This window comes from Neopelma chrysocephalum, unplaced genomic scaffold (genome assembly GCF_003984885.1).
Source record: "Neopelma chrysocephalum unplaced genomic scaffold, ASM398488v2 Primary Assembly neopelma1_80b, whole genome shotgun sequence".
In the NCBI taxonomy this organism is placed as follows: domain Eukaryota; kingdom Metazoa; phylum Chordata; class Aves; order Passeriformes; family Pipridae; genus Neopelma; species Neopelma chrysocephalum.
Window position 1 is genome coordinate 11,356,390 of NW_020897742.1, and position 14,512 is coordinate 11,370,901.

The 14,512-nt window shown below is 38.9% G+C and overlaps 1 protein-coding gene across 2 annotated transcripts in view; it reads left to right on the plus strand.

The window, feature by feature from the left end:
• SH3YL1 (SH3 and SYLF domain containing 1) overlaps nt 1-982 on the plus strand; it is a 51,378-nt gene extending 50,396 nt beyond the window's left edge. For both annotated transcript variants that reach the window (XM_027690370.1, XM_027690371.1), the window contains exon 10: nt 382-982. In XM_027690370.1, coding sequence (XP_027546171.1) covers nt 382-581 — 200 coding nt within the window. In that variant the 3' untranslated portion in view covers nt 582-982. The remainder of the gene's footprint in view (nt 1-381) is intronic.
• Nucleotides 983-14,512: the final 13,530 nt, after the last annotated feature.

Sequence of the window (14,512 nt, forward strand, 5' to 3'; positions counted from 1 at the left end):
ACTAAAACTAAAATCTGAGCAGGGGTTCCATTAGCAATCATTCAGGAAGCACTCATGCTTTCTTCAACACACTTTTCTTTCCACTGTTGCTGACTATATGAGGCATACAGAAAAAATGGCTGATCTTTATTTTGTATAGAGTACTACTTTATTAAAGTAGATGGTGCCAATAGGTTGGAATTCAAATTTCACTTACTTAAGAATATAGTGAAAATGGAAGAGTTTTTTTATTAGTGGTTTATATGCTCAGATTATTTTGGTGTCTTTGTCACTGCTTTCTACTATTGTTTAAGAATACTGTATTTAAGAACTTAGTGTATGTGCAGACACTAGCAATTTCCTTTTAGTAATTTTCTTCTTATTTAATTTCTTTCATTTCAGATAACTCTTGGAGTGATCCAGTAGAAGTGACAGCACTTTATTCATTTGAAGGACAACAGCCAGGTGACTTGACTTTCAAAGCTGGAGACAAAATCACAGTCACAACTAAAACAAATTCCCAGTTTGATTGGTGGGAAGGAAGAATAGGAGGACAAACTGGCATCTTTCCAGCCAATTATGTTGCCATAAGTAACAACTAAATTTGTACAGCATAAAATGTTGAGGCAGTAATATATTCACACTGAAAAATATATTTTAACTTTTCAGATTTTATTAAAATGAGATTCTCAACCAAGACTATTCTAACAAAAAAAATGAAATGCATTGAATGATCATAACTTTCCCCTAAACTTATTTCTTAAATAAACAGTAAGCGATAATCAATTGATGAGAGTTTTATTTTTGAGCAAGTTGCCATATAAAAAGTAATCCAATTTGTGTCTAGTTTTACTTCGGTCTTGCTGTGTGGATTTATTTTTTACATGAGAGAAAAAACTGTAAACAACTTAGAACTAGACATGCTGAAAAAATGCTGATTTTTATTAAAATACAATTTATGGTCTCTTTCTTTAATAAATGTGCTCAAATTTACTTCAAACCATCTCTGAGTTGGAGTTCCTTACTTTTACTAAATACAGATATTTTTTCACAGGTATGGCAGATGAAATTGCCTTTATACTTGGTTTTAAAAATCACTGTAGATATTGCAGTTTTTCTTAGTAGCTACTTTAGGTCTGGTCTCTAATATTTGTCAGTGTTAGGCATACAAAGACCTTTTTTTAAACTCTAACAGTTAAGTTGTTCAGCTTCTCTGATACCTTGTCTTATATTGCCCTCATCTTTGAAGAATTTAAGCACTTCTGAAAGTTTTTTTTTAATAAAATGCATGAATAGTCCCTCAGAACATATATGGGCTTATCCTTGATTCCTGTAGGAACTTGTTCCACAGGTGGAAGACAAGATAAAGAAATTTCTGCCTGGTACATAAGTAAGCTTGAATTCTTCCTGCTTCTTCTCATTCAAGACTTTTATAATGTTTAATCTTTAAGGAAAGAGCAACATTGAATAAATTGCAGAGTAAATAGAGTAAATTTATAAGGTAAAGTATAAGTAAGGAAGGGACATATAAGTAAGAAAGGGAAGGTATTTCTGCAGGATGTATGTAATAGTAATGTACAGCACTATCATTCTCAGATTTCAGCTTAATATATATTTCTAAATCAACTTCATTTTACAGATACAACTTTAAAATTGATGTGACAAATCAGAGCAGAGGTGAGAATGAGACTTGGAGTTTTTGAGAACCAGTTTAGTTTCCTTCTCAATGCTGAATATGCTGAATTTGCCTCTTATATGGAGTTAATGACAAAATTATAATTATGCTCCTTCAGTTTCAGCTTTTCCCCACTTGAAAATGTATTTTGTTGAATCCTTGTTTCTTCTAGCAGTGCTGTAAGTACCAGAAAATTAGTATGTGTGATCTTTCCAGCAAGCAAGTTACAGTTGGTCTGCTGTTATGATCCACTAATCTATCAGGTAATGTTTAGCCTCAAGTTATCTCATCTGAATGGCAAGGCTAAGCCTAGCGTGGATGAAGATTTAGCATCATTAGGAAATCATTCCATTCTACTCATTGGCAAAAATTTCTGGATTTCTTTCAGACTGGGCCACACATGTTTGATAAACAAACTTAAATTGAGACAGAAGAGACTGAAACCATAGTCAAATGTGTTTACTACCTCTCAAAGAAAATCTTTTCTAGACTTTTCCTCATAGACCAGACAGATGTGTTTGTGTGTGATCTGTCTTCACATAGATACAACCATCAAACAAATCCATGCTGCTTGCAGGTATTTTTTTAGAAAATATTTTCCAACCAGTGGGAATGTGTTATATAACCTTTATATAGCTGCACTGGAAGTGTTAATATATGCCTTTAGAAGGACTGTTGTAGCATCTGCCAGTTTGAGGTGAGAAAACGGGCTCTGCATTTACCTATTTTTGACAGACTGCATCTATTGCTTCTTAATCCAGGAAACACTAAATAGTCCACTATCAAGACTCAGTGAGCAGGATTTATAATGTTCAGAAGCTGGATCTGTCACATATTCACAAAGAATGACTCCTGCATTTATGATACCATGTTGCTGCTCTTTAGCTGTGCAGTGTAAGCTGAAGCATCCACTAGCAGAATTGTGCTATAATACTTCATTAGTCATTTCCAGAATGCTGCCTGCTTTTTCAGCCAATACTTGCCTTTGTGTAGAGTTGTTAAAGCTTCTTAACTCATACCAAGTGTCTTCTTCCATGAAACTCTCAGAATTTATGAACTTGCACAGAAAAATCTTTTTATTGTTTTTATAAATTCAGTTTCTTAGATTGCCTTAGCTGAGTTTGGGGAAATATGTGGGTTGTCTGAGTATTCGTGATAGTCTGTAGACTCTGCAGGATATCACTAATTAATTACTAAATCCAAGCTGCATTTTGAGGGGGAAATATTAAATGGGAAGCCTATCTCATAACTGGAATACGTCTTACTTTGTTTAAACATCATATAGGAGAGAGAAGATTCAGCAAATTAGCCTAATGCAAGAAAAGCCATTGGTTGTCAAAACCAAACCTTCTTGGAGCACTACAGAAATCTACTGCCCTATTCCAAATGTCATTGACACAGGCTGGATCAGCTCAGTGGGCTTAGGCTTAATTCCAAAGGTGTTTTTACAGCAAAAATACTTTACAGTAAAAGGCAGCCTGCATGTTTCGGTAAACTAAGAGATTTGTAAAGAACAGGTGGTGGTATCGCAGGTTCTCTGCAGTAGGTCTAGGAACAAAAACCTAGAGATACACAGAGTCATCCATGAGAAACGTGTTCTGGTAAGAGAGGTTTTCCATCAAAGAAAATCCATGTATGTGTTCCTTTGCTACTGGATGCCTGACTCAGATCCAGAAGAAAGAGAAGATATTGAAGAAGATGGTGCCTCTGGCACAAAGTATTTAATGTGTTTGTCCACCAGTTATGAGGTGTCTGGCATCCAGCTTTTAGTGGGGGTTGGGAGAATAGATGTCTGTAGCACCAAATCAGTAGGAATCTGTTCTAGAAAAGAAAAAATGAGTTATGGAGCCATGGGATTCCCTCAAGGGGATAGTTAATAAAAGGTACAGAGATTACAGGTGAAGTACTTCTGCTGTGGTGTTAAGCAGGTTCAATTCATCATCTTGCTCTTATAAGCAAGTTATAACTCTTATAAGTTACCTTCAGCATGTAAAACAAATATTTTTATTGTTGAAGCACAGCTAATCAGACAACAGTAATTTCTGTACCACCCACTGTGGTCCCTTTCAACGTGGCCCATTCTGTGATTCTGTGATTCCTAACATATCTTTGGCAGCTTACATCATTTTTTCCCTTTATGTTTGTTTGCAATACTTTAAAGACATGGCCAAAACCATAATTAGACAGCGTTCAGATTCTATTCTTTATGATATCTTAAAAAAAAAAAAACTGTTAATTTACTAGTAATTTAACTCATAATTTTAAAAGTTACATTGCTAATAGCTGTAACTGCAAATTTTACCTCCATTCTTTTTTTCCTTGCAGACCATTGCTGACCAAAAAATATTTATGTTAGGTGTAGGTATAAAGTTCCCTTATGGCTAATATCTCCGTGTCTTCAGCAACAAGTACGCATGTAATCTCACTCTCCCTTCTCTTATCAGGCCAAACATTCCTGTTCATTGAACCTTTCACAAAAACTCCTCAGGCCGGTCTTTCTTGACTAACTGTTTAATTTCACTTTTCCTGTATGTGTGTACACACACACACACACACACACACACACACACTGGGTTGTTATTTTGGATCCTTGTTTGGATAAGGATAAGCCAAATCTGACTGAATGTCTTCCTCAGTGATGTTCTGTTCTGTTGGCCTTAATAAATTGAGAGTAGGATGGCAGAAAGAAATTCTTTATTGAGTACTGGCATCTCTCTGAAAAATGACTGCATTTCTCCCTTAAAAGCTCAATAAATTTCTACAGTAGCTGTAATTATGTCTGTACAAATATTTAAGCAAGATTTTTACAAATTGAATCAAAATTTAGAGACTTAAATCCATATTTTGTACATTTCTATCAATTCTATACATAGCCTATGCTATAGGTTCATAAGGAAGACAAAAAGAGTTGTTCATGTTTGCAGTAGATCTTTAAAAGAGTTGTCTGATCTGAAGGAAACTGAACTTCAGCTGATTTATTTCAGTTTATTTAAGTTGATTTATTTTGGGGTACTTAGATGCACAGAACTTTTGAAATTGAGATCCTTCTTCTGTGTTGCCTAAAAATATAGACATAGCATCCTACCTATAAGCATCTATTTCTAAAAAAACTTGGCCAGAACATTTTGAAATTAAATTAGGTTTTATTGGGAATCTAAATTTATCCAACACTTCAGTCTAAAAGTTCATGGGAAACCATTTGAGATTTTAATTGGTTCTTGCTCTTAATTGAATTAGAAATACTGCAAAGAAAACCTTTTGGGCTTTTCCCATGCCATAACTAATGTAAGAAAAATAAATAAAAAGTTTCATTCTTTGGAAAAGATTTTTAGTTAATTTCATTTAAAATGAAGTGCAAATAGTTCCTTAAATGTGAGGAGTGTATGAACTAATGCATGCTAATCCTTACACTAGATTGATATCTACATCTTCTATATCTGCGATCCATCCTGTAATTCTTAACCTAAATTTTTTTTAACAGTAAAACTAAAAATTATGATAATTGTAGACTGCAGAGGAATTCTGCCATCTGCATTGCTAAGATGAGCCTTTGCATCTGCCTTTATAAAGCTTTTACTTAGGAGTTCTCTTCAACACTTAGCAGTTCTCTTCAACAGTTCTTGAGCCCTTTTACCCTGCAAAGTTCACATTCCATTTAACATTCTGGAATAGGCAAATACTTCTAATATGCTTATGCATATTTCTAGCCTTCAGCTTGAGAATTTGTTTTATGCTGGCATCTCCATTACAGACAGAGAAAGCAAGCTGGGCAGTGCCTAGAGGAGCTAACCATACATGGAAGAGCTGTCCAGCTGAAGAATAAGGAGCTGCTTGCTTGTAAAACCTGAGGACATTGTCTGTAGTGGTAATATGAGCCTGAAGGGCATTTTAAGTATATAGGGTGTTTCCAAGAACTGAATACATGGAATTAATTGAATACAATTAATTCCATTCACAAAAATGATAATCATAGTAAAAATAATTTTATGATTTAAGACATTTTGAAGCAAAGACTTTCTTCTCCACTCTTCTCCTTTTCCACCTATGTATCCTTGTCCAGTCTTGTGCTATTCCTGTGCTATGTCTGGCCTGTTAGTGTCTGACTTGCTGAATGCTCAAAGACTATGTTTGAGAGTGTCCAGGGCAATTAAGCCTAACCTTCCTGTGGCCTCCCTCTAAACATTCAAGCAATGCTAACCACTGTTCCACATAGTTGTGGAGAGAAAAAAAAAAGACTAGTTAACTGGCTTTGGCAGCCTAAATTTTCACAGCATTCTTCTAAATGAAAATTGTTATTTTGTCAAATCAGATATGTGGTCTCACATCAAACATTATTAGAATTCTGAGTTTCTGAACACTGTCTCAATCTCATGGCTAGGCTTCGTGAACGAAGATTTGGGAAGGGCTCTACCCACGTTTCTTGCAAGCGCGTTGGTGGCTAAAAAGGCCAATACGAGATAGACATGTCTGGTTGCAAAAGGCACAGCAGAAAGACTCCTTAGATGGTATATTCTGCAAGGCATGATTCTTTCTGCGTTGTCTTTCCTCCTCAAGGGAGATCCTGCGTGCTGTCTCAAAGGAAGCAGCAGCGTTATAGATGGTGTGTCTCCAGACCTCCTGATTGGAGGCCAGAGTAGACCAGTTATGATGATCAGGATGGCCAAGGCTGAGATGTTGTTTCAAGGAGTCCTTGTATCTTTTCTTCGGGGCTCCTCTCTTGCGGCAGCCAGTGGCAAGTTCACCATAAAGCAGGATCTTGGGGAGGCGGTGGTCCTTCATCCTTGAGACGTGCCCTGCCCAACGCAGCTGTGTTCTCAGCAACATGGCCTCAATACTTGTGATTGCTGCTTGTTCAAGAACAGATGTATTGGTCACATAATCTGACCAGTGGATGTTTAGGATTGTGCGGAGGCAGTGTTGATGGAAGCATTCTAGGAGACGCAGGTGGTGGCGGTAGATGACCCATGATTCAGATCCCTATAAGAGAGTAGACAGCACTATGGCTCTGTAAACACTGATCTTTGTACTTTTCTTCAAGTGTTTATTTCGCCAAACTCTTTTATGAAGCTGTCCGAAAGCACTATATGCCTTCGCTAACCTGTTGTCTATCTCCCCGTCAATCTTACCATCCAAGGAGATGAGGCTGCCTAGGTAATTAAACTGCTGGACTGATTTGAGTTCTGATTGGCCAATGGTGATGTGGGTATGATGGGGGACTTCCTGAGGTGCAGGTTGATGGAGAACTTCTGTCTTGTTTAAACTGACTTCCAGTCCAAAGAGCTCAGCAGCATCTGCAAAGCAGGATGTTAAACGCTGCAGAGCTGCTTCTGTGTGTGTGCAACAAGGGCGGCATCATCAGCACAGAGCAGCTCCCGGACAAGATGGTTTAAGGTCTTAGTATGGGCCTTCAGTCGCCTTAGGTTGAATAGGCTTCTATCAGTGCAATATCGAATTGTAGATACCGTCCTGATCGTCAAGGTCTGCCGTGGCCCTTTGCAGCATCATGCTGAGAAAGACTGAATAAGGTAGGAGCGAGAATGCAGCCTTGTTTCATGCCATTCTTTATTAGAAAGGGCTCAGAAAGTGTGTTGCCATATCTGACTTGGCCGTGCTGATCCTCGTCGAGTGAGATGACCATTTTAAGGAACTTGGGGGGACAACCTAAACATTCCAAAATCTGCCAGAGACCTTTTCTGCTCACAGTATCGAAAGCCTTGGTGAGGTCGACAAAGGTTACATAAAGACCTTTGTTCTGTATTTTCACAATATTTGCAGTGCCTTTTATACTTTCAGACATCTAAGTTTATTTTCCAAAGGCAAATGGTAGTCAAATCCTTTTCTCTGAGGGTTTTAAATAATTTTAGACTCTAATTTTCATGCCAACTACATGTGAGTTTATGCCTCACAATAAATTTAGATAGTGCTATTGAGGGAAATAAATAAAGCACCTGGAAGGAAAAGTATTGTCACAAATTGATAGTTCCAGCTGCTTGGGAGACATTTTTGATTACTAAAGCATCAAGCCACTTAAATAGGTGCCATTCTGTAATATTTTAGCAGCTGCAGAAATTTGGGCCAAAATGAACTATTTTTAAGCAGAGGCAATGTCTGTTAAAATACTAGGTTTGATTTGTCTTACACATTCTGTGATGGTCATTTTTTGTAGAAACTAGATCTGCCCATTACCTTTAAAATCTGTCTCAGGCTATTACTTGCTCTCAGCCTTGTATCCCCTTTAGTGCATATTTTATTTTAATTGTCCCAATTTCCTTCTCTCATATTTGATGTCAAAGTTAAGGCCACAGTTAAGCCAAAAATTCAAAACATCAGTCTCTTATTCTAATTGGTTTTGTGTCAGCCATCAGATTGTTACAAATGTGAACCTGAACAAGCTGCCTAAGATTTTGCAGCCGAAGATTGTATTTGATATGTTTGGGATCACTCCTTCTACATATCTGATTTCATACTTTTAAGACTAACCCCTTGTTTCCTTCTGGGAATGCTGAAAATACCTGGGCCTGTTCCAGCTCATTTGACATCAGTGGGATTCTTTTGGTAGCTTGAGGTATACTAAATATTAAATGGTGCTACATTTACTTAAATTCTTCATTACTCTCCTGACTTTACTAGGAGCCAGACTGCTGCTCAAATTACAGTCTAAACCAGAGATTATTGATGTATTTATATGCCTCTGAAAACAATCCAATCAGTATTTTTTCTGTGGCCATCACACTCTCAAGCAATACATACTCTTAATGTAGCTTTCCAGTAACTCACATTCTTAGCAGAAAGGATACAGGCTTTGCATCAGTCCATGCTAAGTATTTTTTTTCCTATGTTACCATCTATGTGTTCTGATCAGTTACTTCTGTCATTTAAAAAGCCATCTCACATGTTTGAAGCCTGTTACAGCTTGAGCTCTGAAGAAGCCCTGAGCTTTGCAGATTCCTGTGCACAGTGCAAGCATCTTTTCCTCTAGATCCCTTGGACTCTGGTCATGAACACAGTAGCCAAAGGAAATAGATTTTCTCTTTGAAGATTCCTAGTAACAATTGTTCTTTTGATAGCTTAAAAAAAATACTATATAAAAAGTAAAATTCTATAGCTATCTACTTTTTTTGCTTTCTCAAGGTTAGGAACTTTACCTTAGCTTCAGTTGTAGCAAGGATTTGTCTTCTGATACACAGAGGTCCCCTTCTGTAGGGTAGCACTCATTGCCACACTGCTGATAAATGCTGAAAAACAAAAGTGGAATCATAGAATCAGAATGATTCGGGTTGGAAGGGACCTTAAAGATCTAGTTCCAATGCCCCTGCCATGAAGAGGGATACCTTCCACTAGACCAGGTTGCTCAAAGCCCCATCCAGTGTGGCTTTGAACACTTCCAGGCTTGGGGCATCCACAACTTCTCAGGACAATCTGTTCCAGCGCCTCACCACCCTCACAGTAAAGAATTTCTTCCTAAAACCTAATCTAAACCTACGCTCTTTCCGTTTGAAGCCATTCCCCCTTGTCCTGTCACTACATGCCTATAAGACTCCAAGTTAACGATCTCCAATCAGCCACAGTAAGAGAAAGATTCCAGGCAAACCTTCAAACTAGGCTCGAAAACCATTCCACAGATTCTGCAGTTTCCTCCCCTGAAACAATTTGGCATCATATTAAAAGCTGCATCCTGCAATCCTCTGAAGAATCCTTAGGGTTCTCCCTCAAGAAGAACAAGGACTGGTTTGATGAAAACAATCAAGAAATCCAGGACTTGTTGAGGAAGAAGAGAACTGCCCACCAAGCACATCTTGCACTGCCATCCTGTCATGCAAGAAAAACAGCCTTTCGTCTTGCATGCAGCAAGCTCCAACAGAAACTCCGTGACATCCAGAACAAGTGGTGGACCGATCTAGCTGCAAAAACTCAACTATGTGCAGATACAGGGGATCACAAAGGATTCTATGAGGCCCTGAAAACAGCATACGGGCCTACATACCAAGTCCAAAGCCCATTACTCAGTGCAGATGGTCAAACGCTTCTGACAGATAAAACCTCCATTCTGAATAGATGGTCTGAACACTTTCAGACTCTTTTCAGTACCAACCGTGTAGTCCAAGACTCAGCAATTCAGTCCATCACACAACAACCGGTGAAATACGAATTGGATACTGCCCCCCACTTTAGGAGAAACCCTCAAGGCCATACAGCAGGTGAAAATCGGCAAGGCAGCTGGGGTTGATGGAATTCCACCCGAAGTCTGGAAACATGGGGGCCTTGCACTCCATGCTAAATTTCATGAGCTTGTGGTGCGCTGTTGGGAACTAGGCGAACTACCTTCAGACCTGCGTGATGCAGTCATCATCACCTTGTATAAGAAGAAAGGTACCAAATCAGACTGTTCAAATTACCATGGTATTACTCTGCTCTCCATTGCTGGCAAACTCCTGGCAAGAATACTCCTGAACAGACTAATACCCGCTATAGCAGAAGAAATTCTACCTGAAAGTCAGTGTGGTTTCAGAGCCAACAGGAGCACCACAGACATGATATTTGCTCTCAGACAACTGCAAGAGAAGTGTAGGGAACAGAACAGAGGTCTCTATGTAACCTTTGTTGACCTCACCAAGGCTTTCGATACTGTGAGCAGAAAAGGCCTCTGGCAGATTTTGGAACGTTTAGGTTGTCCCCCCAAGTTCCTTAAAATGATTGTCTCACTCGACGAGGATCAGCACGGCCAAGTCAGATATGGTGATGCACTTTCTGAGCCTTTTCTAATAACCAATGGTGTGAAACAAGGCTGCATTCTCGCTCCTACCCTATTCACAGTCTTTTTCAGCATGATGCTCCAAAGGGCCACGGCAGACCTTGACGATCAGGACGGTATCTACATTCGATATCGTACTGATGGAAACCTATTCAACCTAAGGCGACTGAAGGCCCATACTAAGACCTTAAACCATCTTGTCCGGGAGCTGCTCTGTGCTGATGATGCCGCCCTTGTTGCACACACACAGAAGCAGCTCTGCAGCGTTTAACATCCTGCTTTGCAGATGCTGCTGAGCTCTTTGGACTGGAAGTCAGTTTAAACAAGACAGAAGTTCTCCATCAACCTGCACCTCAGCAGGAAGTCCCCCATCATCCCCACATCACCATCGGCCAATCAGAGCTCAAATAAGTCCAACAGTTTAATTACCTAGGCAGCCTCATCTCCTTGGATGGTAAGATTGACGGGGAGATAGACAACAGGTTAGTGAAGGCATATAGTGCTTTTGGAAAGCTTCATAAAAGAGTCTGGCGAAATAAACACTTGAAGAAAAGTACAAAGATCAGTGTTTACAGAGCCATAGTGCTGTCTACTCTTTTATATGGCTCCGAATCATGGGTCATCTACCGCCACCACCTGCGTCTTCTAGAACGCTTCCATCAACGCTGCCTCCGCACAATCCTAAACATCCACTGGTCAGATTATGTGACCAATACATCTGTTCTAGAACAAGCAGCAGTCACAAGTATTGAGGCCATGTTGCTGAGAACACAGCTGCGTTGGGCTGGGCACGTCTCCAGGATGAAGGACCACCGCCTCCCCAAGATCCTGCTTTACGGTGAACTTGCCACTGGCTGCCGCAAGACAGGAGCCCCAAAGAAAAGATACAAGGACTCCCTGAAGCAACAACTCAGCCTTGGCCATATTGATCACCATAACTGGTCTACTCTGGCCTCCAATCGGGAGGCCTGGAGACAAACCATTTATAACGCTGCTGATGCTTTTGAGAAAGCACGCAGGACCGCCCTTGAGGAGAAAAGACAACGCAGAAAGAATCGAGCCTTGCAGAATATACCACCTAAGGAGTCTTTCTGCTGTGTCTTTTGCAACGGGACATGCCTTTCTCGTATTGGCCTTTTTAGCCACCAACGCGCTTGCAAGAAACATGGGTAGAGCCCTTCCCAAATCTTCGTTCGCGAAGCCTAGCCATGACATGCCTATGTAAGTCTCTCTCCATCTTTTTTGTAGCCTTCCCTTTAAGTAATGACAGACTGCTTTAAGGTCTACCTAGAACTTTCTTTTCTCCAGGCTGAACAACACCAACTGTCTCAGCCTGTCTTCGTAGGAGAGGTGCTCCAGCCCTGTGATCATCTTTGTGGCTCTCCTTTGGACTTACTCCAGCAGGTCCGGGTCTTTCCTATGTTGAGTCCCCAGAGCTGGGCACAGAATTCCAGGATTCTCAACAATAGTGGAGTAAAGGGACAGAATCACCTCTGGACACACTTCTTTGGATGCAGCTCAGGATGTGGTTGGCTTTCTGGGCTGCAAGTGCACATTGCGAGGTCCTGTTGAACTTTTTCTCCACCAACAACCCTAAATACTTTTCCCCAGGGCTGCTCTCATGACATTCTTTGCCCAGCCTGTACTTGTCCTTGGGATTTCTCCGACCCAGGTGCAGGATCTTGCACTTGGCCTTGAAGTGGGGGAGAAGTCTATTCAGCACCAACCAACACATCATTCAAAAAGCACTTTTATTTTTGAAAATATACCTAGATTTGAGCCATCTACTTTCGGGTACCTGTTCATATAGGCTTAGGAGTTACTTAGGAGAGGTAGGTTTCATGAAATGCCTTCTAGAGTGCTTTCTGGAGTCTGTAGTAGAGAAGATTAATTTGTTCTTTGAAACTGCCATCCTAATGTCATTTTGTTGGCAATCCCTCAGAATGATCTCTGTTTATAAATGCTTTATAAGTTGCATTTCAAAAATAAGTTTGATGTTTTTCTCCGTGGCCTGCTAAATTAAGAAAGGAGACACAATTTCAAATCCTATTAACAAATGTTTCCAAAGTGGAACATGAACTGAAACTATGGTTTGCTGCCACTGTGAATGAAGAATGAAAAAACTAGGAAAGGAAAGATATAATTAACAGCAATATAAGTTCATATCTACTTTGGTAATAGGAATTAATGTGGGATATAAATCTTAGTTGCTAGTTTTGACACACTCAAGCTATCTGCTTATTTCATCATTCCCTTTTTTGGTACTAAGAAAAATGCTGGATAAAAATATATATCTATCTAACTTCATATTCAAAGAATTGGTTTAGATTAATAGAACACCCTTCAAGTTATTCTTCTTTTGATCAGTTTAGAAATATTCTTGGCAAAACAAAGAGCTGAAAAGAGAACTTCCTGAACTGAAGAAAATACAGATCTCATGAAAAGTTGTTATTTCTTAAAACTGTCTAAATCATACATTGCTAAATGGGTTATCTTAATCTAGAGTTCTTAATTTAACAATATTATTTGTTGATGATATCTAGCAACAGTGTACATTCCAAGCCTAAGGAACTTAGGTAGCCTGGAATATCTTTCTCTTGCATGCTATAATATAAAAAAAAAATTATATTTATATTCTTCTCCTGAGGCTGATGTCAGAATAAAAAGCCTAATTCCTTCACGTTTTAAAAATGCCAGTTTTCTTAAACATGAAGAGTTTTCTGTTAAACACTGTGCTCCAAAATCCAAATGAACAAAATGTTTAACATGAAACTCAGCAGTTCCACATTAATGGATCCTGGCTGACAGTATGAAACTTGGACATTATTGATTACAGTTCCAATGAGATGTATTAGCTTTAATACAGGGTACAAGCAACATGTGCAGGCAAGCCAGATGCAAAACTGAAACATTATCTAAACAGAGTTGATTTCAAATGTTTCAAATGTAAATAATCCACCGGGTGGTCCTTGAGACTGTCAGCAGTCATTATTTTCTGTAGCATAAACAGGGCTGTCAGCTGGGATTTCTGTCAGAAAGATAAAAAAGTCATTTTTCCCTTGCAAAGCCTAGGCTGTTTTTAAAGAAAGTCCTGTAACTCCATGATAGATGGAGAGTTTCTTTCTGGATTTTAGTGAAAGTATTTTATAGGCTGCCATGAAAACCAGAATAGGTGTCTGAACAGTGTAGACTATGAGCTAAATAAAGGTTAATGGAATTAGCAGAATAATAAACCTTAAAATTCTGACATGTCTAAAAAAATCCATAATTTCCATAGGTTTTTCTCTATTTGTTTTTCAAAGTTTTCTGCTGGTAGCAAAAGCTAAACCAAGAATCATAGATACTAATAGATAACAAACATATAACCTTGGATGAAAAAATCATTTTATGTTAGAGGCTACTGCCTGAATTAAAAATATGAACCTGATCAGTTTAGGTGATCTGAAGTATTAGTTGATCATAGGGATTTATATAATGGCTTTAAGATTTAAGTCATCTAATGTGATTTAGATATTTCAGAAGAGTATTATTACACTGCCTGCCTCTGCTTAGTTCAATGACAGCTGAGCAATTAAAACATATTAACAAATCTGGTCTGACATCTCGAAGCACAAAATTAATTATGTAGTAGTATCTTCTGTATCAACAGTCACATCTTTATCTGATAGCCACTGAAATCCACAGAAGCATTGCCACTGGCTTCAGTGGAAAGATGATTTGAGGCAGTGTAGGACATCAGATTTTAATTCCAAGATAGCTGAAGATTTTTCCAACTAATTTCCTGAAAGAAAATAAAATTTTCAGGTTCTTCTCAAGACCACTTTCACCTGGTAATGGGTCATCAGGGGCCTATACCTCCTTTCTGTGAAGGTCCTGTGCACTGCTCAAAAACTAGAGAACTTCACACTTTACTGAACCAAAAAGATCTCTTCTTCTTATGCAGGTATGTTCTTTGTGCCTGAGGAACTGAATATAGATAGAGTCATTCCATGATAGTGTCATTCTTTGCAGCCATATTTATGCTTGCTTACGTGGTGCAGTGAGTCAACAGAAAGCATGAACAATTTGGTTAATCCCTCCTTAAATCCCTCCCTTCTTCACTTGTA